This window comes from Myotis nattereri (genome assembly GCF_964212035.1).
Source record: "Myotis nattereri genome assembly, chromosome: X".
NCBI classification, from domain to species: Eukaryota; Metazoa; Chordata; class Mammalia; order Chiroptera; family Vespertilionidae; genus Myotis; species Myotis nattereri.
Window position 1 is genome coordinate 17,281,174 of NC_138078.1, and position 20,099 is coordinate 17,301,272.

At 43.9% G+C, this 20,099-nt stretch overlaps 1 protein-coding gene across 1 annotated transcript; it reads right to left on the minus strand.

Moving 5' to 3' along the window:
- Positions 1-3,481: 3,481 nt before the first annotated feature.
- LOC308535960 (putative ATP-dependent RNA helicase DDX53) lies at positions 3,482-5,395 on the minus strand (the record flags this gene model as incomplete). Its single annotated transcript, XM_081114980.1, has 1 exon — positions 3,482-5,395. The coding sequence occupies one exon, from the start codon at positions 5,393-5,395 to the stop codon at positions 3,482-3,484; it is 1,914 nt and encodes a 637-aa protein (XP_080971106.1).
- Between the last annotated feature and the right edge of the window lie 14,704 nt (positions 5,396-20,099).

Genomic DNA, 20,099 nt, shown 5'->3' on the forward strand with positions numbered 1-20,099 from the left:
GCAGCTCCTCTGGTGGGTGCTGTTCACAGCTGTGGTGGCTCTTCTGGCTGGTGGGGGGAGGTTTCACGTACAGCTGCTGTTCCTCAGCAGAGGGTGTGGTGCTCAGGAGGCTGCTGTTGCTTGGATCGGCTGCGTTGATTTAAAGGCACAAAATACAACACAACAAGGCGCCACATACCAGGCACTTAGTCCTGCCAGGTATTCACGAGAGTGTTGAATTTCCCTGCGATACACTGTTCCTCTGTGTTGTAAACCACAGTCCTTATTTTAAAGCAGGCCGTATTTGTTTCCCAGACTGCCTTATTTTGTGTTTAGCAAAGAGTCAGTTTGTGGCTCAGCCTCTGGGTGGCAGTGTTCTGGGGTTGACCTCAGAGGCTATACGGCTTCTCTATCGCACTTAGAGCTGGTTTGGGGAGGTCAAATATCCAGAGCTGTCTCTTTAATTGTTACCCTGCTCTCTAAAATATTTCCTGATATGTCATGGTTTCCATGATGCACATCATCCTGTTCCTTCTCCATTGGGAATGATTCATTGAGGAGCTTTTGTGATATGGCACATAGAACTACACAAATCAGCAGAAATGGCCTGAACTTTATATGTATTCATTACTGAGCATGACTGTTGTACTCATTCTACCTATGAAGTCAAGACACAAAGCCCCTCACTGGAACATGATGGGCATTTGAGTCCATTCTTCCTCGTCCTGTACTTACGTGATTGATTTTTCATTTCTTTATTTAACTAAAAGTAGGCTTTACATTTATCATTTATAGTCACCCTATGGTCAATTGCAGCACCTGCGAGGCCTCATGGCCGCGGGATCAGCGGATCCGAGAGGCCTCAGGGCCCCGGGATCAGCGGAGTGGGGAAGCCTCCCGGCCCTGGAATCAGCTGAGCCAGGAGGCCTCAGGGCCCCGAGATCAGCGGAGCCGAGAGGCCTCAGGGCCCCAAGATCAGCGAGCCAAGAGGCCTCAGTGCTCCGGGAACAGCAGAGACGAGAGGCCTCAGAGCCGCGGCATCAGCGGAGCTGAGAGGCCTCCAGGCAGCGGGATCAGTGGAGCCGTGAGGCAGCGCCCGCCCTGGAGCCAGTGCCCAGGCCCCTAGATTTACCACAGGGCCCTTCACCCCTGCCCTTGCCCCGCCTCCACCGCCGCCCCCCTATCCAGCTGCTGCCCCGCCTGCCTCACTTGCTGAAGTCCAAATCTTAGGCCAGCCTCCTGCAGCTGCTGGCAGGGGCCGCCACCCAGGGGGCTCCCCCAGCCCCCATCTGCAGCCTGTTGGAACTCTTCTTGGCTGCCACAGCCACAGGCGCATCAGGACCACCCTGCTGCTTAACTCCCAGGCCCTGAGCACAGTGTGGAGCCGCCATGCCTGGAGGGCGGGCACACGTGTGCCTGGTGCAGCGGGACTTGCTGGGGAGCCGCCCGCCTTCCCGGCCGAGCCTTAGGCCCGTTGCCCAAAGTGGAAGGGCCGCAGCGGCCACCAGGCCCTGAAGGCTGCCCTGAAAGTCACACAAAGACAGCCTTCTACTGGAGGGCAGGCATGTGGCGCTCCGGGAAGATGCCGGAGGTAGGGAAGGAAGGTCATGGAAGGCAACAATTGCAAGAGGAGATCCCGAAGGTTCTGAAAGCAGAGGACCAGCTCCTTGCAGACCTGAACTCTGTGTGGGCCTCCTTATCGGCCCTGGCGGTGGGAGACACAGGAGGAGGTGATGGACCGGGGCTGCGCCCAAGGAAGACTCAGAGGAAGCAACGTGTGGACAGAGCCAGGCGGCGCAGGCAGGCCTGTGCGATGCCCACTGGAGCGCAGCCAGACCCCAAGGCGACCACCAAGCCAGGCCCCAGGGAGAAGGGAGCAGATGCCACTCCACTCTCTGGAGAAGACCATGGAGCAGAAAACTAAAGAAACCGATTTTACATCATTTCTCAGGTGGAGAACAGTTGGCATGTAAGCCCCTGACCAGTGCCCAGCCTCTCCTCTGTCTGTCTATCTCACTCTTAGGTACCATGTTCTTTGTTCTCTCTTAACTGAAACTCATTTTTAAACTAGATTGCTTTTAAAAGAAGACTAAATAAAGTTTCCCTTAAGTTATTTAGGTGGTGCTGGGGCTGCTGGGGCTGCTGGGGGCCTGATAGAAGACACAAACATGCAGCGGGGGGCCTGTACCCAGCAGCCCCAAGGCCCACCACCTTGGTGCTGGGGCTGCTGGGGCCCTGATCAGAGACCCCCAGCACCAAAATCAGAGACACAAACCCGCAGGCCCGGCACCCAGCAGACCCCAGGCCTTCGCGGCAGCGCTAAGGAGCAGCAAGCCGAGCGGTAGGAAGCAGCAAGCAGGTGGGCAGTAAGGAGGGAGGGGTCCCAGAATGCTAGAGGGCACATGCTGGGCTAAGGGACCCCCCACCCATCCCCAGTGCACGAATTTCCTGCACCGGGCCCCTAGTTTAATATAACCACCTGAATTTACTAGTGAAGAAAGTGAGAGCTCCAAAGTCAAGACCATTTTTACCAATGGTTGGTAACAAAATTTGTATGAAAATATGATTTGCACTGAGTCAGGCACCCTGTTCTGTTAGTCACATCTGTTGGGAAAAAAATAGAATTTGGGAATCTTCTAGAAGATTTAGCAGTTATCCTATATAATAAAAAGCTAATATGCAAATTGTCCCCTTGACTGGGAGTTTGACCAGTAGTTGGACCAGGGGATGGGGCCAGCCAGCCAACCACCTATGGCTCCGCCCCTTAGCCGGCCCTGCCCCTGACTGGCCCCCCCACCCCAATCAGGGGCGGGGCCGACCAGCCAACCACCTGTGGCCCCTCCCCCCGGCTGGCCCCATCCCCAATCGGACCCCCCCCCCATCTGGGGCAAGCCAGCTGGCCAACCTCCCACGTCCCTTCTACCCCCCCCCCCCCACCCCCCCCGGCCACCCGGCTTGATGGCCCCGATTGGGGCGGGCTGGCCAGACCCCACCCATTCACAAATTTGTGCACTGGGCCTCTAGTTTTCTTATGAATTAAAATAATTAGGTAAGTACATTGGAGATATTTTTAGGGATTATTGTGGCACTGATCACTGGGTGAAAATGGAATATATTGACTGGGATAAGCTTGATAGAAACTATGTTTCATTTCAGTACAACTATTTTAAAACAAGAAAAGTGCCATTGTTGTCTACTACCAAGTCTTTTAGAGAAGACACAGATGGACATGGCAGGCTATAATAGAATCTAAACTTTAACCAACACATAATATCTATTTTCCCCCCGACAGAATCTCTCACTCCGTCATTTTCAAAACACTTGACTTTATTAAGGAGTTTACACACAATATTGAAAGCTTAGTGGTATTATTAAATAATCAGTTGTCTTCAAACTATCAGTATGTTTCCAATGCTTTTCAATAAGTATCTTGAACGCTGCATATCTTTAACTTATCTTGAATCTTCTGGTAGTCTGGCACAACTTCTTTTCACTGCAGATCTTAATGAAACTCCTTGGGTTTTTGTTGAAATAGTTTTGATTTGTGTCCTGTGTCTCTATTTTGTTCACCTAACTTGTATTTTTTGGCCATTGTTACAAGAGCTTCTGGGATACTTTGATTTGATCTTTCCAGAATTTTAATCAATTCAGGGGCAGTCTTCCAATCATTTTTCGTCATAAGAGTAATGGACGTGCCAGTCTTCCCTGCTCTTCCAGTACGCCCTACTCTGTGTACATATTCTTCAATGTTTCTTGGGAAATCATAATTATACACATGTGTGATATCATCAACATCAAGACCTCGGGATGCTAAGTCAGTAGAAATCAGTATTTTCACATTTCCACTTCTAAAGTCATTTAATGCCTGCTCACGGTCACTCTGTTCTCTGTTTCCATGCAAGGATTGTACAGATAGGCCTTGGACACTTAAATCGCTGGATAAGTCATCAGCAACAATTTTTCTACTGACAAACACAATGACTTTGTCTTTGGGTGACAGGCTGTGTAGGAATTCTTTTATAAGAGATCGTTTTTCTTCTTCTGTGGTAACAATTATATTTTGCTTCACTGTATTTACAGCAACTAGATCCAGAGTACCAACATAAACGATCATAGGCTCTTTCAAATAAGTTTGTGAAAGTCGACGAATGGCATCTGGCCAAGTTGCACTTGTCATAATCGTTTGCCGATCTGGGCGCACATCTAATAAAATCTTCATTATCTGAGGTTGAAATCCCATGTCTAGCATCTTATCAGCTTCATCTAAGACTAAGTAGGTTATGCTTCTAAGGTTGACAAAATTATTCATTTGCAGATCATTCAGTCGCCCAGGAGTTGCAATAATGATGTCTATGTCTTTGGCAACGTCTTTTATTTGTTGTTGTCTACTTCCACCACCGTATATACAGATACTTTTAAGATTTTTATATGCATACTTAGAACATTCATTTCCTATCTGGAGAGCTAATTCTCTAGTCGGTGTAAGGACTAGCATGCCGGGACCATTCCTCTGTTCTCTGGGTGTTGGTTGAGAACTGATGTGAATAAGCCCAGGCAATAAATAAGACAAAGTTTTGCCTGTGCCAGTTTGGGCGACTCCTACAAGATCTATCCCTTGTAGAACAATTGGCCACACCTGTGATTGAATTGGCGTTGGCTTTTGAAACCCTGCTTTTTGAATGTTTTTCATTATTTCAGGATAATTCTGGAAAGCGTCCTCAAATTTAATAGTTGGGTTGGGGATAGACCGTTTTTCACCATCTTTCAAATCATCACAAATTATATTGAAGTGTTCCTTCCTCCAAAGGTCTGCCTGCATTGGAGAAAGAGAACTTGTTGCTTTGGATTCTATGTAAAAGTCTTTTTTAATGGGTGCTAAGTCTTCCCATCGTCTTTTCTCCCAGTCCGTCACTCTTGCCTTAATTCGATCCCAGTCTATCAATGGTCGAACTTCTCTAACAGTGTTATCTGTGGTTAAGTCTCTTGCAACAGCTGGCTGGGCTGCAGCATTATTAGCAGTGCCTTCTGAATATTGGTGGTTGCTTCCTTGTCTTTCAACAATAGTCTCTATAATTGCTTTGGCCTTTGCTTGCATATCCTTGCTGCCAAAAATGTTTACGTCTGCTTCGGAATCACCCTGTACCGGGAAGATCTGTATTTTCGTGTTTGTCCTACTCTGAATGTCTCTTATTTTTGATCCGCCATGACCAATCACTGTACCAACCAGACTGTTTTTTATTTTAAAAACAAGAGGAGGGCCTTGGGGGCCAGGAGCCCTAGGCTCCAGGTGGCTGGAGGAGCTGCCCCAGCTCTGGCCTCTGCCACCTCTTCCTCCCCTGCCATCTCTGTAGGTCCTGCCAGCCCTGGGATCCCTTAGTTTTGGCTCTGCCCACTTCTGCTTTGGGGCCCAGGCCATTGCTACATGGTAGAATTGGTACAGACTTACCGCCTACCACCAGTTGGGAGATGTGGCCTCAGGTCTCTTTCTCTTCAGGCTCTGGAGAAACAGACCATACTGACTTGTAGATAGGTAGGTATATACATGTTACCTAGGGAAACATTTAATGTGATGTCACAGAGGGATGGCCTGACCAATCACAGGCTTGGGACTAGGGTGAAGTAAGCAGGTATCTCTGAAGCAAATTTAAAGTGACACTCACTCTCAGAGGTTGAGCCTATAGGCCTTTACAGGACCTTGAGAGTGAGTGTTTCTGCACCATGGGTGTCATAGGTGCCTCCATTGCTCACTTCATGCTAATTTTAGCTCAGTTTGGGAGCAGATTTGAAGCAAGCCATGAACTTATCCACATAGTTTTGCTTTTTATTAAAAAAAATAAATAAATCAATCAATTATTTCCACAGGAAGAAATATAGTGGATTTGTTTGTTTCCTTAGATCCTTCTTCTTTTGCCAGTTACATCTTCATGGCATTTTTCTCTCTTCAGCAAAAGTTGAAGTTGCACAGAATAGGTTTGATTCTCCTTGTATCCTTGTATATGTAAGGACCAGTGTCAAATCCCCTTAAGGTTTCTGTTCATCAGGGTTAAATTCCTAGTTTTCTAAAATATTTCTTTTCTTTTCTTTTTCTTTTTTTTGGTTGGCTGTAGGCCTGTCATATATGGCTTTTATTATGTTGAGGTATGATCCTTCTACTCCCGCCTTGCTGAGAGTTTTTATCAAAAATGGGTGTTGGATTTTGTCAAATGCTTTTTCTGCATCAATTGATATGACCATGTGTTTTTTTTCTTTCAATTTGTTTATGTGATGTATCACGTTTATTGATTTGCGGATATTGTACCATCCTTGCATCCCTGGGATAAATCCTACTTGGTCATGGTGTATGTTCTTTCTGATGTACTGCTGGATCCGATTTGCTAAGATTTTGTTGAGGATTTTGGCATCTATGTTCATGAGGGATATTGGCCTGTAATTCTCTTTCATTGTGTTGTCTTTACCTGGTTTTGGTATTAGGGTGATGCTGGCTTCATAGAATGAGCTTGGAAGTGTTCCTTCCTCTTGAATTTTTTGTAGTAGTCTGAGGAGGATAGGTTTTAGTTCTTCCTTGAATGTTTGGTAAAACTCCCCTGTGAAGCCATCTGGTCCTGGGCTTTTGTTTGCTGGAAGCTTTTTGATGACTGCTTCAAGTTCTTCCATAGTTATTGGCCTATTGAGATTTTTAGATTCTTCCTGATTGAGTTTTGGAATGTTGTATTTTTCTAGGAATTTGTCCATTTCCTCCAGGTTGTCTAGTTTGTTGGAGTAAAGCTGTCCATAGTATTTTTTAACAATCATTTGTATTTCTGTGGGGTCTGTTGTTATTTCGCCTCTATCGTTTCTGATTTTGTTTATTTGGGTCCTCTCTCTTTGCTTCTTGGTGAGTCTGGCTAGAGGTTTGTCAATTTTGTTTATCCTTTCAAAGAACCAGCTCTTGGTTTCATTGATTTTCTGCATTGGTTTTTTTTTGGTCTCTATGTCATTTATTTCTGCTCTAATCTTTATTATCTCCTTCCTTCTGCTCACTCTGGGCTTTTCTTGTTGCTGTCTTTCTAATTCTTTGAGTTGTAGAGTTAGATGATTTACTACCATTTTTTCTTGTTTTTTGAGGTAGGCCTGTAGAGCTATAAACTTCCCTCTCAGGACTGCCTTCATTGTGTCCCATAGGTTTTGGATTGTTGTGTTTTCATTGTCATTAGTTTCCAGGATGTTTTTGATTTCTTCTTTGATCTCATTGTTAACCCAATCAATATTTAATAACATGCTATTCAGCTTCCAAGTGTTTGAGTATTTGGGGTTGTTTTTATTGTAGTTTATTTCTAATATTATGCCATCGTGGTCTGAGAAGATGCTTTTTATGATTTCAATCTTCTTGAATTTGGGGAGACTTTGCTTGTGACCCAATATGTGGTCTATTTTTGAATATGTCCCATGAGCACTTGAGAAGAAGGTATATTTTGTGGCTTTGGGGTGAAGTGTTCTGAAGATGTCAACTAAGTCCATCTGATCTAGTGAGTCATTTAGGATTGCTGTTTCTTTGCTGAGTTTTTGTCTAGCGGATTTATCCAGTGATGTCAGTGGTGTATTAAAGTCCCCTACTATGATTGTATTGTTGTCGATCTCTCCCCTGATATCTTCCAGGAGTTTTCTTATGTATGTGGGTGCTCCTGCATTGGGTGCATATATGTTTATCAGGGTTATATCCTCTTGTTGTATTGATCCCTTTAGTATTATGAAGTGGCCTTCCTTATCTCTTGTTATGGCCTTCACTTTGAGGTCTATTTTGTCTATATAAGTATTGCTACCCCAGCTTTTTTTTTTCATTTCCATTTGCCTGAAAGAGTCCCTTCTAATGAGGTGGGTCTCTTGTAGACAGCAAATATATGGGTCATGTTTTCTTATCCATTCAGCCACTCGATGTCTTTTGATTGGACCATTTAGTCCATTTACATTTAAAGTTATTATTGAAAGGTACTTGTTTGTAGCCATTTCTATTTTTTTTGTGTGTGTGTGTGGCTGTTTTCTTTCTGGGCTTTTTAGTTCTTCTTTTTACACCAGTCCCTTTAGCATTTCTTGCATTGCTGGCTTGGTGGTGATAAACTCCCTTAGCCTTTTTTTGTCTGTGAAGCTTCTTATTTCCCCTTCAATTTTGAATGATAGCCTTGCTGGATAGAGTATTCTTGGACTCGGTCCTTTGCTTTGCATCACTTTGTAAATTTCCATCCGTTCTTTTCTGGCCTGATGTGTTTCTGTTGAGAAATCATTTGATAATCTAATGGGAGATCCCTTGTATGTAACTTTCCGTCTCTCTCTTGCAGCCTGTAAGATTCTCTCTTTGTCCTGAACATTTGCCATGGTAATTATGATGTGTCTTGGTGTGGGTCTTTTCGGGTTCACCTTGTTTGGGACTCTCTGGGCTTGTGTGACTTTTTTCTTCCCCACCTCAGGGAAGTTTTCTGATATTATTTCTTCGAATGGGTTTTCTAATCCTTGTTCATCTTTCTGTTGTTCTGGCACCCCTATTATTCGTATGTTGTTTCGTTTCATGTTGTCCCAAAGCTCCCTTAGGCTCTCCTCCTGTCTTTTAATTTTTTTCTCTAATTGCAGTACATTTTGTGTGTGTTTTGCTTCCTTGTCTTCTAATTCACCAACTCGGTCCTCCGCTTCTCCTAGTCTACTGTTGATACTTTCCATGGTGTTTTTTATTGCAGCTATATCACTCTTCATTTCTTCTTGGGTCTTACTTAAGTTGTTGGTTTTTTCATCTGATTCTTCTAGCTTCTTCCATATGTTATTGATTTTTTCATCTGTTTCTTCTTGCTTCTTGCAGAAGTTGTTGATTTTTTCCTCCATCCGGTTTATGCACTCTAGGACCCTTACTCTGAATTCTTTTTCTGTCATGTTGCATGCCTCTGTATCACTTAGCTGCTTTTCTGGAGAGTCGTCCTTCTCTTTCCTTTGGGGATTTCTTTGTCTACCCATGTTTGATCTCACTGACGCATATAGATATTGAGTCGTTCAGTGGCTGCTCCCTAGGTGGCAGTGGCTCCTCGGGCTGTGGTTGCTCCTTGGGCGGTTGTGGTAGCAGCTGCTCCTCTGTTGTTAGCGGGTCTTCTGATGGGTGCTGTTCACAGCTGTTGTGGCTCTTCTGGCTGGTGGAGGGAGGCTTCACCCACAGCAGCTGTTCCTCTGACAGAGCGTGTGGAGATCAGGAGGCCGCTGTTGCTTGGATCTGCTGCATTGATTTAAAGGCACAAAATACAACACAACAAGGCACAACGTACCAGGCACTGAACAGAAATGAATTACGGTATTAATAACCCCAAATAAATATGGCCACCCGAGCTAAGAGAGTTGGGGGGTAAGGATGATAGAAGAGAAAAAGATAGAAAAACAGAAAAAAGAGAAAAAAAAAGAAAAAGAAAAAAAAAGAAAAATAGAATGAAGTAGAAGAGGGGAGGAGACTATTCGTATGAGGAGAAAACTCCGATAGAACCGCCACTAATCCCAACAAATTCCAGCAACGGATCCCTGGAGTGAATACAAACTACAAACAGCCAATAATATCAAGTGAGGCAAGGGAAAGCAGAAGCACAAAAATAACTGGCCGGGGGGGGTGGGGGTTATGGGAGACAGAAAAAGAAAAAGAAAAAGCAGAACAACCTCACATACAATCCTTAAAGAAAAGAAAAGAAAAAAAACCCAATATATTCAACAATCGAGCAAGCAACAATAGAAAAATAGAGAAAAGGAGAGAATAAAAAATTTGGATAGTGAAGAAAGATAAGGGAGAAGTGGATAAGGATTTAGAGCAGGTGATTGGAAAAGGGATATATAAGTATGGTGAAATTTAGACAGGGCGTATGAAGAATAGGGAAAATCTAAAGCAGGAATAGGGTAAGAGAAACAGGACAGCAAAAGGGGAAAAGTGGGGAAGAGTTTTAGCACAGCAGCACAATTGAGGTAGAGGAAAATGATGCTAAAGGAACGATGAAAATAGAATGGAGAACCTTAGTCCCAAAATAAAATAAAGAGAAAATAAAATGACACTTTAAAAAAAAATGGTAAAATGGCAGCAGTAATAATACTGGTTAAAAATAAAAATGTAGTAATTAAAAGGGTAAAATCAGGTGATGAAAAAAGAAAATAAATGGTTTCTTAGTTAAAAGGTGAAACAATAATTAAAAAAAATAATTTAAAAAAATGGGCTGTAATGAAGGTGCTTCAGATCTTCTGCTCCTCTTTTTGGCACACCAGGTATTCAGGAGAATGTTGAATTTCCGTCTGATACACTGTTCCTCCATGTTGTAAGCCACAGTCCTGATTTTAAGGCAGGCTACATTGGTTTCCCAGACAGCCCTTATCTGTATTTACAGAAGAGTCAGTTCGTGGCTCTGCCTCTGGGTGGCAGTGCTTCGGGATTGACCTCTGAGGGTATAGGACCTCTCTGACCAGGTGTTCTCTATTGTACAGGAAGCTGGTTTGGAATGTCCTCCGCCCAGAGCTGGTTTCCCAGTAGTCACTCCCTGCTCTGTTTCCCAGGCTCCCCCAAAACAGCCTTCCCTTACAAGCTCTGTGACTGACCCCAACTGGGTAGTCCCTTGCACTGGGTTCAACAATCAAACGCACAGTTTTAAGAGCCTGGGAAGTTGTGCGAACTCGCAATGCTTCACCTTCCAAATCTGCACGAAGTCTCTGAGCACGCTCTGGCTCCTGGCACCGAGTAGCCGGCAAACTGGCGTAATCTGAGGCTGCCCGTTTGTGTCCCGTCCAACTGTGGGCTTATTTATAGCGTTCCCTTCTGCCAGCAGCCCTGGGGGTGCCCTTCCACACTCGTGGATCACGCTGGCTCCAATGGCCAAGGTCTTTGTGGGGCGCAGAGCCCCCACCCCCCTGTGCACGTTCCACTCTCCAACCTAAACTGCAAACCGCACCTTTGGGGAAAGTCTAACCTTTCTGTGGGGAGAAGCAGAGTTCCTCTGAGTTCACGTAGTCGCGCTGCTGCCTGAGAGCCGTTGTTGCCGGGTTAGTAGCTGGTCTCTGGATGCCGGTGACAGTCACCCAAGATGGCATGGTCTCCGTGGCTGTGCCGGCGCACCTGGAGAGGTTTCAGCCTCAGCCTCTAAGGGTTCCCTTTATCTAGGATTTCTCTGTCTTTCCTGGCTGCAGACTGTCTCAGCTGAATCTCCTCTGCTTATTCGGGCTGTATGCTACCCGTTTCAGCTGCCCGCCCTTATCTGCTCCGGGACAAGGCACCGACACGTCTGTCTAAACCTCCGCCATTTTCTTCCTCCCCCGGGTTCCTTTTTTAAATCCTTGAAGTGCAGTAATTTCACCAAGCCATATGTTTTTATTTTTATAATTTTTTCCCGGAATACATTTTGTACTAATGTGTAGATTTGAGTCTTTGTTTATTTTAGAATGGGTTTCTATTATTTTATATTGATTATTCTGCTCTCTTTTTGGCATCATCATCATCACCATCATCATCATCATCTGGCCATTAGAATTCCTTTGCCTCTCTTCCTTCTATTTTTCATTTATTTGCCTTCATCTCTTGGACTTTGTCTTATGTTTTATGCCTCTTTTCCACATTGTTGATGCTCTTGACAGAGTATATTTTCCTTCTTGCTCTTTTTATTTTAATGGAGCTTTATTATCATCTTCAATCCCCCCCCCCCTCATTTTAGTATAGCCAAATCACTTTTCATCTTCTGCTATTTTATTTATTATTTGAGCTATTTCTGCTAATAGTCCATATTTCTTTACTTTTTTTTGAGGTTATAAAGGTACTTATCTAGATTTTTCTCCAATTTCTTGGGGGTAATGCATCTGAAGTCCATCTGTTATTCCTTTTGCTTGCTATGGCAATTTCCCTTATATTTTTTTTAATATATTTCTATACAGGCCCAGTTGAACCCTTTCTACTTCTTATCTGGTGTATAATTGTCTAATTTAGTAAATTAAAAAAAAACCCACCCATTTAAAGTTTAATTTTAAAAAGACAATATATTTTAATATTACAAGTATGTGTTATGCCATATTTGGTACGTACTTAAGCTAGAATATTATTTTAGTACAATTCTAAAGGGTACTTTCCCCCTATATCTGCTCGCATCCCCTGCTTTGGAAGCATATCTTCCTCCCAGAGAGTTCAGAAACAATATGAGATCAACAGGGATCAAAGTGGAGCCTTTGAGTTCCCAAGTCTTTTATTTTATGATTTAGTACTTATTCCTCTTTGTTTATAAGAGTTTGCTGCAGAACCGACTGGAGTGTTTTCTTTCCTTCTGGTCTCATTTCTTTTGATTTAGACTTTGGAGCAGAAAATAATAAATACAGTGGTTATGCAAACCTTTTATTACCCTGCCTTTCATGACATTTGGTGACTTGGAACTAGACCCCCCAGTTCCATCATAGCCCACCTGTACCCATAGTCTTCATTGGTCCAAGTTCAGGAGCCTCAATGTAGTCTCTCAAGATGTATAGCTTCTCAGATCTTTTCATATTGTTCAAGAACAAGAGAAGTGAATTTTGGCTATCATCATCCTTCTTAATTTAAGTCTTCAATTCACTGAATTTTGGCAGATATTGTTTAGCAAATGTGGGTTGGGGTTTTTGCTATTTTCTAGGTTCATGTAGATGGATATTTATTCTGTTGAAGGGTTTTCACAGAGAAAGATGTAGAATAAATGTACTTTTAGTACATCATTGTCTATCAGCCAGTGGATTATTTTTTTTAAAAAAGTTATTTATTGTTTGAAGTATTACATATGTCCCCTTTTGGGGATGATTCTTAAGTTGGGTTTTACTATCTCTAATCATCATTATCATCAAGTATTTATTGAACATTTACCACAAGACAATAATAAAATTGAGCATTTTAGGTGGGTTTATATAAAACCATCCTATTATTATGGCCATAAATATAGAAATAAAACCCCCCACAAACACCAGGAGAATTTAGCTGACTTCCTCAAGATTGCACAACTATTAAATGACAGACACAGGATTTGGATCTGTTTCCAGAATCCCTTCATTATTGCTACACGGCTCTACCTCCAACATCAAATCAGGACTTTTACTAAAGAAGAAAACTTTTGGGTTCCAAAATTATCAATGTTCTGGCATTCCATTCATTAAAATATAATAAGAATGGATATAAGGGCACTATAATCAGATAACCTGGTCCAGGTCATAGATCTGGTCAAGAGGTTGGTAGAAACATGGTGTGGATGGGGTGGGCAAACGTCTTCTGAGGTCTCTAATCATCTCTCTTCATACATTTTCTGTGTTCTCATTGATCAAAAGAATTATCATGAGCTGTGGAGTGCCAGGAGGTCCAGCTTTGTGGGGATCCAGCTGAGGGATCCTGAAGAGGTTGGAAGTTCATCCTGAAAATTCAACATTTATGTAGCAACCTTGTGGAATTGACTCAAACTTTTGATGAACTGTGTTTTATTCCCCTGGAACAGTAATGAATATTGGTGATCTCTGCATAACAGATAGAACATGCTGGAAGAAAGATAACTTAGGCCCTAGCTGATTTGGCTCAGTGGTTGAACATAGGTCTGCAGACTGAAGGGTCCTGGGTTTGATTCTGGCCAAGGGCATACACCCAGGTTTCAGGCTCTATCCCCAGTAGGGGGCGTGCAAGAGGCAGCCAATTAGTGATTCTTTCTCATTATTGATGTTTCTATCTCTCTCTCTCCCTTCCTCTCTGAAATCAATAAAAATATCTGTATCTATCTATCTATCTATATCTATCTATCATCTATCTATCTATCTATCTATCTATCTATCTATCTATCTATCTCTATCTATCTAATCTAGCTATCTAGCTAGCTATCTAGCTATATAAAGAGGTAATATGCTAACTGGTCCTAATGGTGTCCCAGTTATGACTGCTAAGGAGGAGGCTGCCTAAGCTTGTGCAGCGAGGTGTTGCTCCTGGAGATGGGGTGGAAACGGGGAGGGGGGAGGGCCCAGAGGAGGCCTGTGCCCGGGAGGGTGGCGTGAGAGCCCATAGCACCCCCCTCACCAGTCCTTCGCCACCCACTGCTCGCACTCAGAGTGCTCTGCTGCGCACCTGCCTGGGGAAGGAGCACAGCCAAGCAGGTGGGAGGCTTCCATGCTCTCCTCCGGTGCCATGATGAGGCGGAGCCGCCGTTTTGCTCCAGAGACCTGGCGGAAGCAGGGAGGCGTCTGGAGAAGGCGGGGCCAGCCTGATGCTACTGGAAGGACTGAGGGTGGGGTTTGAAGTGGCCAGAGAAGGCCAGAGGGGTCAGGGGGCTGGGCCAGGTGTGCAGGCAGAGCGGCTGGTGGGTGGGTGGGCTGCACAATTTCATGCGCTGAGCTCCTAGTATTTTTTTATAAAAAGATAACAGGAAAAAAATCAGATTTCCTGTGACCGACTTTGTACCGCACTGGGGGAAAGGTCAAAAAACTCTATCCTGTGCCAATTTTGCCCTCATTCTTTCTGCAAACCCTTTCAAAAGAGATTAGGTTCTTATTACTTTATTACTGCAATAAAATGTACAGCCAGAATTCTGGAATGAAAGAGCTGCTGCTACAGGAGCTGTAATAGAAGAAGCCGTAACTTAAGTGCAGGCTTGAAAAATTGCAATAAAGGCAATCTTTTATATAGAGAGAACACCTTCTAATTTCTCACAGCAGAATATGTACCATGGACGCTGACTTCTTTCAAGAGTGACCCATACAGTATTTTTGCATAAAAGCTATTCTGTGAATATTTTTTTGTAACATAAAGCAGGGCATCATTAACTGTGGTTAATGTTTCTTTGATGGCATAACTAGTCGTTAACCAGTTAATACTAGGTAAATACAGTGCTTCTGTGATGAGCACTATTATTGAAATTTTGCTACTTAAAAAGGACATCAAATCCTTTTTAATCTTATATTTCTCTTTTGCTTCTCTTCTGTGTCCCTGTCTTATTCATTTTAAAAAATATATTTTTTATTGATTTCAGAGAGGAAGGAAGAGGGAGAGAGAGATAGAAACATCAATGATGAGAGAGAATCATTGATCGGCTGCCTCCTACACACCCCACATTGGGGACTGAGCCCGCAACCCAGGCATGTCCCCTGACCGGGAATCAAACCAGTGACCTACTGGTTCATAGGTCAATGCTCAACCACTGAGTCATGCCAATCTGGCTGTCTTATTCATTTTAGACTCTACTCTCCCATCCCTAAGAGCTGGTGTGATGGGAAAGGCATATCCATGTTTTTGGTCATTTCTTGTCACAGGTCATAAATTGTATTTTTATAATTATATGTTGTGCAGATGCAGGCACTGAATTTAATTCAGGGAAAAAAGGTCACAGTCAGGGTCACACTTCTGAATTTTCATAGTAGACCAGCTGAATTTTCATGATGTGATCCATTGACATCATCTAATAGACATTGCCTTTGCAAGCTAGAGAAACTTGACTCACATTTTTACTTTATTTTATTTTATATTTTTTTCAAAATAGACTTATTTTTAATTAAAAGCTAAGGAGAATGGGAATCAGTTTGTCATCAATGTTTCAACATTTAAGAATTCTGTTTATAAAGCATGTTTTATGTCAATGAAACATTTTTTTCAATATTAGCATTAATGAAATAAACAAGGATGTTCTTCCTTATCTACAAAACCTCCCAGGGACATGAAAGATCATTCCCACACCTACCTAGTACAAAACATTATGAAAAGCAGAACCAATCTTTCATAATTATTTGCCTTTTCCCATCTTGGAACAAGCAAAGATGCTTTTCTTGATAATCAATATTAATCCATATGTATCTTATAATAAAATTTATTTATTATGACTCATATTTGAATCCTTAAACAGCCCGGCCAGCATGGCTTAGTGGTTGAGCATAAACCTACGAACCAGGAGGTTATGGTTCAATTCCCAGTCAGTGCACATGCCCCAGTAGTGGGCTCGATCCCCACTGGGGGCGTGCAGGAGGCAGCTGATGAATGATTGATGAATGATTCCTTCTCATCACTGATGTTTTTCTCTCTCTCCATTCCTCTCTGAAATCATTAAAAATAACATTAAACAACCTCAAAAATAAACAGAAAATAAACAAGTGTCTATTCAGGAAAAAGGTGGTAGAACACTAACAATTGTTTCCCCTTAGTCTCAGGAGCAAAGGTAGGATTCAGACTGGGCCTTTAACACCAAGGCTCCTGACCTAGACCAACACCCCTGCACTAAGGTCCTAATCACAAAAATCGCATTATTTTGAGAACAGATTCCTAGATAGTCCTGTGACCTATTTCCAGTAACTACATGGCTTCATCTAGTCTGGAAGGAACATTGTTTCAAGATATTTTGTTTCCAGGCCTCATGAGCATCACTGTGCCTCTATACCATTTCCTTCGGGATTTTTAAGTCAAGCTCTGAATCATCTTTTTGGCATGCTTCGGGTACCAGTGTCTCCCCATGATAATGATTTCAACCTTGCCCTCAGGGGCCGGCTCTCCCATCTGGAGCAGGACTTTGAACTCCCATTCCAACATCAGGAGGAGCACTCTGTTCAGACGAATATCTTTTCCAGCAGACATGCTTCCGAGTGAAGCACTGGTGATTTCAGAAAGCACTTAAACTTAGCCTGGCCAGCGTGGCTCAGTGGTTGAGCATTGACCTATGAATCAGGAGGTCATGGTTCGATTCCAGTCAGGACACATGCCCGGGTTGCGGGCTCAATCCCTTGTGTGGGGTGTTCAGGAGGCAGTCGATCAATGATTCTCTCTCATCATTGATGTTGCTATCTCTCTCTCCCTCTTCCTTCCTCTCTGAAATCAATAAATATATATTTAAAAGGAAAAAGAAAGCACTTAAACTTAGACCTTTATTATGATAATTGGGGAAAAGGAGCCATATCCTGGAATGGGCACCCTTCCTGTTGGTCCCTGGGCAGTGCGATCTGTTCAGGGTCATCATCAGGCTGGGTGCCATCGCCCACACTCAGGATGAATTCTAAAGGAAGAAAAAACCCTATGTGGACAAGAGACAGAATGACACTGCCCTCTCACACATTTTTATATGCTTGAGTGGTCCTCAAAAGCTTCTGTGAAATAAATGGCAGAAGAGGTTTTGCACAAGTATGGGAGACGTTGTTTTAGTTGATATGAAAGGAACTATGAGCCCTGGCTGGGTGGCTAAGATGGTTAGAGCATTGTTCCCATATGCCAAAGTTGTTGGTTTGGTCTCCGGTCAGGGCATGCACAAGAAGCAACCAATGAATGCGTAAAACAAGTAGAATAACAAATTGATCTCTCTCTTCCTCTCTCTATCTCTCTCCTCCTCTCTCTTTCAAATTTAAAAAAGGAACTATGAGGCAAAGCAAAAAGAAAAACCACACCCCAATATTATATTGTAATATAATATCTAACAAATAGTATTTATACTGATGCAAATTAAAGGGAACCCATAGATTAAAGACATTTAAATCCTCTGGTACACTGTTAAGTCATTTTATGGCATGAACACCAAAATTATGCTTTTATGTTGCTGAAAATTTATGAGAGACTAGAAGCCTGGTGGACAAAATTCATCCATGAGTAGGGTCCCTAGGCCTGGCCAGCCATCAGGGTTGATCAGGTTCCCCACCTCCCTGTCTCTTGGCCTCCTCCTTCCCTCACCGCCTGCGAACCACCACCAATGGTTCCCCTGCCTCCCAGTCTCCCCATCTCCTTCCCTTGCTCCCTCAGTGCCCTGCCACTGCTGGCCACCCACCATATTCTGTGCCACCCCCTGATGGTCAGTGCACGTCATAGCAAGTGATTGAACTCCTGTTCTCCCAGTCGAACTCCTGAGGGGACACTTTGCATATTAGCCTTTTATATATATACTAGAGGCCCGGTGCACAAAAACTTGTGCACTTGGGGGGGAGGGAAGGGTCCCTCAGCCCAGCCTGTGCCCTCTCACAGTTTGGGACCCCTCAGGGGATGACCACCTGCTGGCTTAGGCCCGCTCCCCAGGGGATTGGGCCTAAGATGGCAATCAGGCATCCCTCTGGCAGCCCAACAGCCCTCAGGGGATGTCCTTGCCAGTGGGGAGCAGGCCTAAACTGCAGTTAGACATCCTTAGCGCTGCTGAGGAGACAGGAGAGGCTCCCACCACCACCGCTGTACTGGCAGCCATCAGCCTGGCTTGTGGCTGAGCAGAGCTCCTCCCATGTGAGAGCGCCCTGACCACCAGAGGGCAGCTCCTGCATTGAGAGTCTGCCCTCTGGTGGTCAGTGTGTGTCATAGTGACCAGTCATTCCCAGTCCTTCTGCTGTTAGGGTCAGTCTTCATATTACCCTTTTACTATATAAGATAGAGGCCTGGTGCACGGGTGGGGGCCGGCTGGTTTGCCCTGAATGGTGTCCCGGATCAGGGTGGGGGTCCTGCTTGGGTGCCTGGCCAGCCTGGATGAGGGGATGATGTCTGTTTACAGCTGGTCACACCCCCTTCAGGGTGGGGGTCCCCACTGGGGTGCCTGGCCAGTCTGGGTGAGGGGCTGAGGGCCGTTTTCAGGCTGGCGGGTGACTGAAGCTCCCAACCTCTCCTTTTTTTCTTTTTTTTTTTTTAATTCTGGGATTTATTTACCTTCTATGGCTGTCACTGGAACTGAGAGCTGGCTTTAGCTCTGAGGCTCGGCTCCAGCTCTGAGACTTTGGCTGCTGAAAGCAGGTATCTGGGTTTGTTTGGCTTCTATAATTGAAACACTGCTGCAGCTCCAGCTCTGAGGCCCGGCTGGCTGAAAACAGGTTTCTGGGGATTGTTTAGCTTCTATAATTGTAACATTGTTTCTTAGACTGCAGCTCAGAGGCTGGCAGCGTCAGGCGGGGAACCTTGGCTTCCTCCATCACTGGAGCAAGTAAGCCTCCTGTTTGCTTCAGCTGCCTGGCTGCCGGCCACCATCTTGGTTGGCAGTTAATTTGCATATCTCACTGATTAGCCAATGGGAAGGGTAGCAAAGTTATGGTTAATTACCATGTTTCTCTATTATTCGATAGGATATAGATAGATATTTTTACCTTGCTATTTCCACCATCTTCTTCCTCCTAAGTAATATCTCTCATCTGAATTACCTTTTAGTTTATCTAGTGCTTTCATGGACATTACCTAATTTGTTCCTACAGTGATTTTAGCACATGAGAAGGGCAGGTATGGCTAATTCCATTTTTCTAATTTTGCAATAGCATCTCAGAGACATTAAGTAACCTAGAAAGTGAATATTAGAAACCAGAGACTCACAGCTTCCAGATTGTACACAGAATAGATTAAAAGCAGATGGTAGACTGGCTGAGAGAATCTCAGCTTCTCTCATTATGATGCTCACCATGGACAGGTAGTGACTGGGCCTTTAGACCCTGCCACTACTTCCTTATCTATGCCGAGGCTATAACAGGGGCTTCTGTGTTATATAAAATACATAGACTATCCATCAAATGTGGAGATATTTGATGTGATGAGAATTCAGAAAAGCATTCGATCAGAGGCTATTTAAAAAAGAATACAGTGTAAGGCCTGGTTGGTGTGGTTCAGTGGTTGAGCATTGACCTATGAAACTGAAGGATCATGGTTTGATTCCTGGTTTTGGGCTCCAGCTTTAGTGTGGGATGTGCAAGAGGCAACCAATCAATGATTCTCTCATTATTTGCCAGGGCTGACCAGCAGACCCTGAGTGACAGATGAATGGATTACTTCGACACAACATTTGCTGTGAAAGAGAGGGCTAAGGGACTGCCTGGCTAAAGGAACCAGACAGCTTCGATCACCTGCCTCATTAGGCTTTTATTGTGATAGCAGTTTGAGATAAAGTTTATCTTTTAGATACAATCAGTAGGGTAAGTAATATTGGGAGGACACATATGTTTGTAATTTCCTTTAAGCAAGGACACCCAAAGATTTTAGCATAAGGATTCCAGTAAACACCCGAGGTCTGTATGTGCACAGACTTGTTTGGAAAGGTCAAAGAATAATCAGGGACACCACCTTTGGCACCCCTCAAAGTCGGAATTCTGATAAACAGGGAAGGCAGCCTTCTGCACACTTCCCTTTTCTTGGAATGTCCTCCTTACAAACTTCAACCAAGTCTCATGTGCTCCCCATAATCATT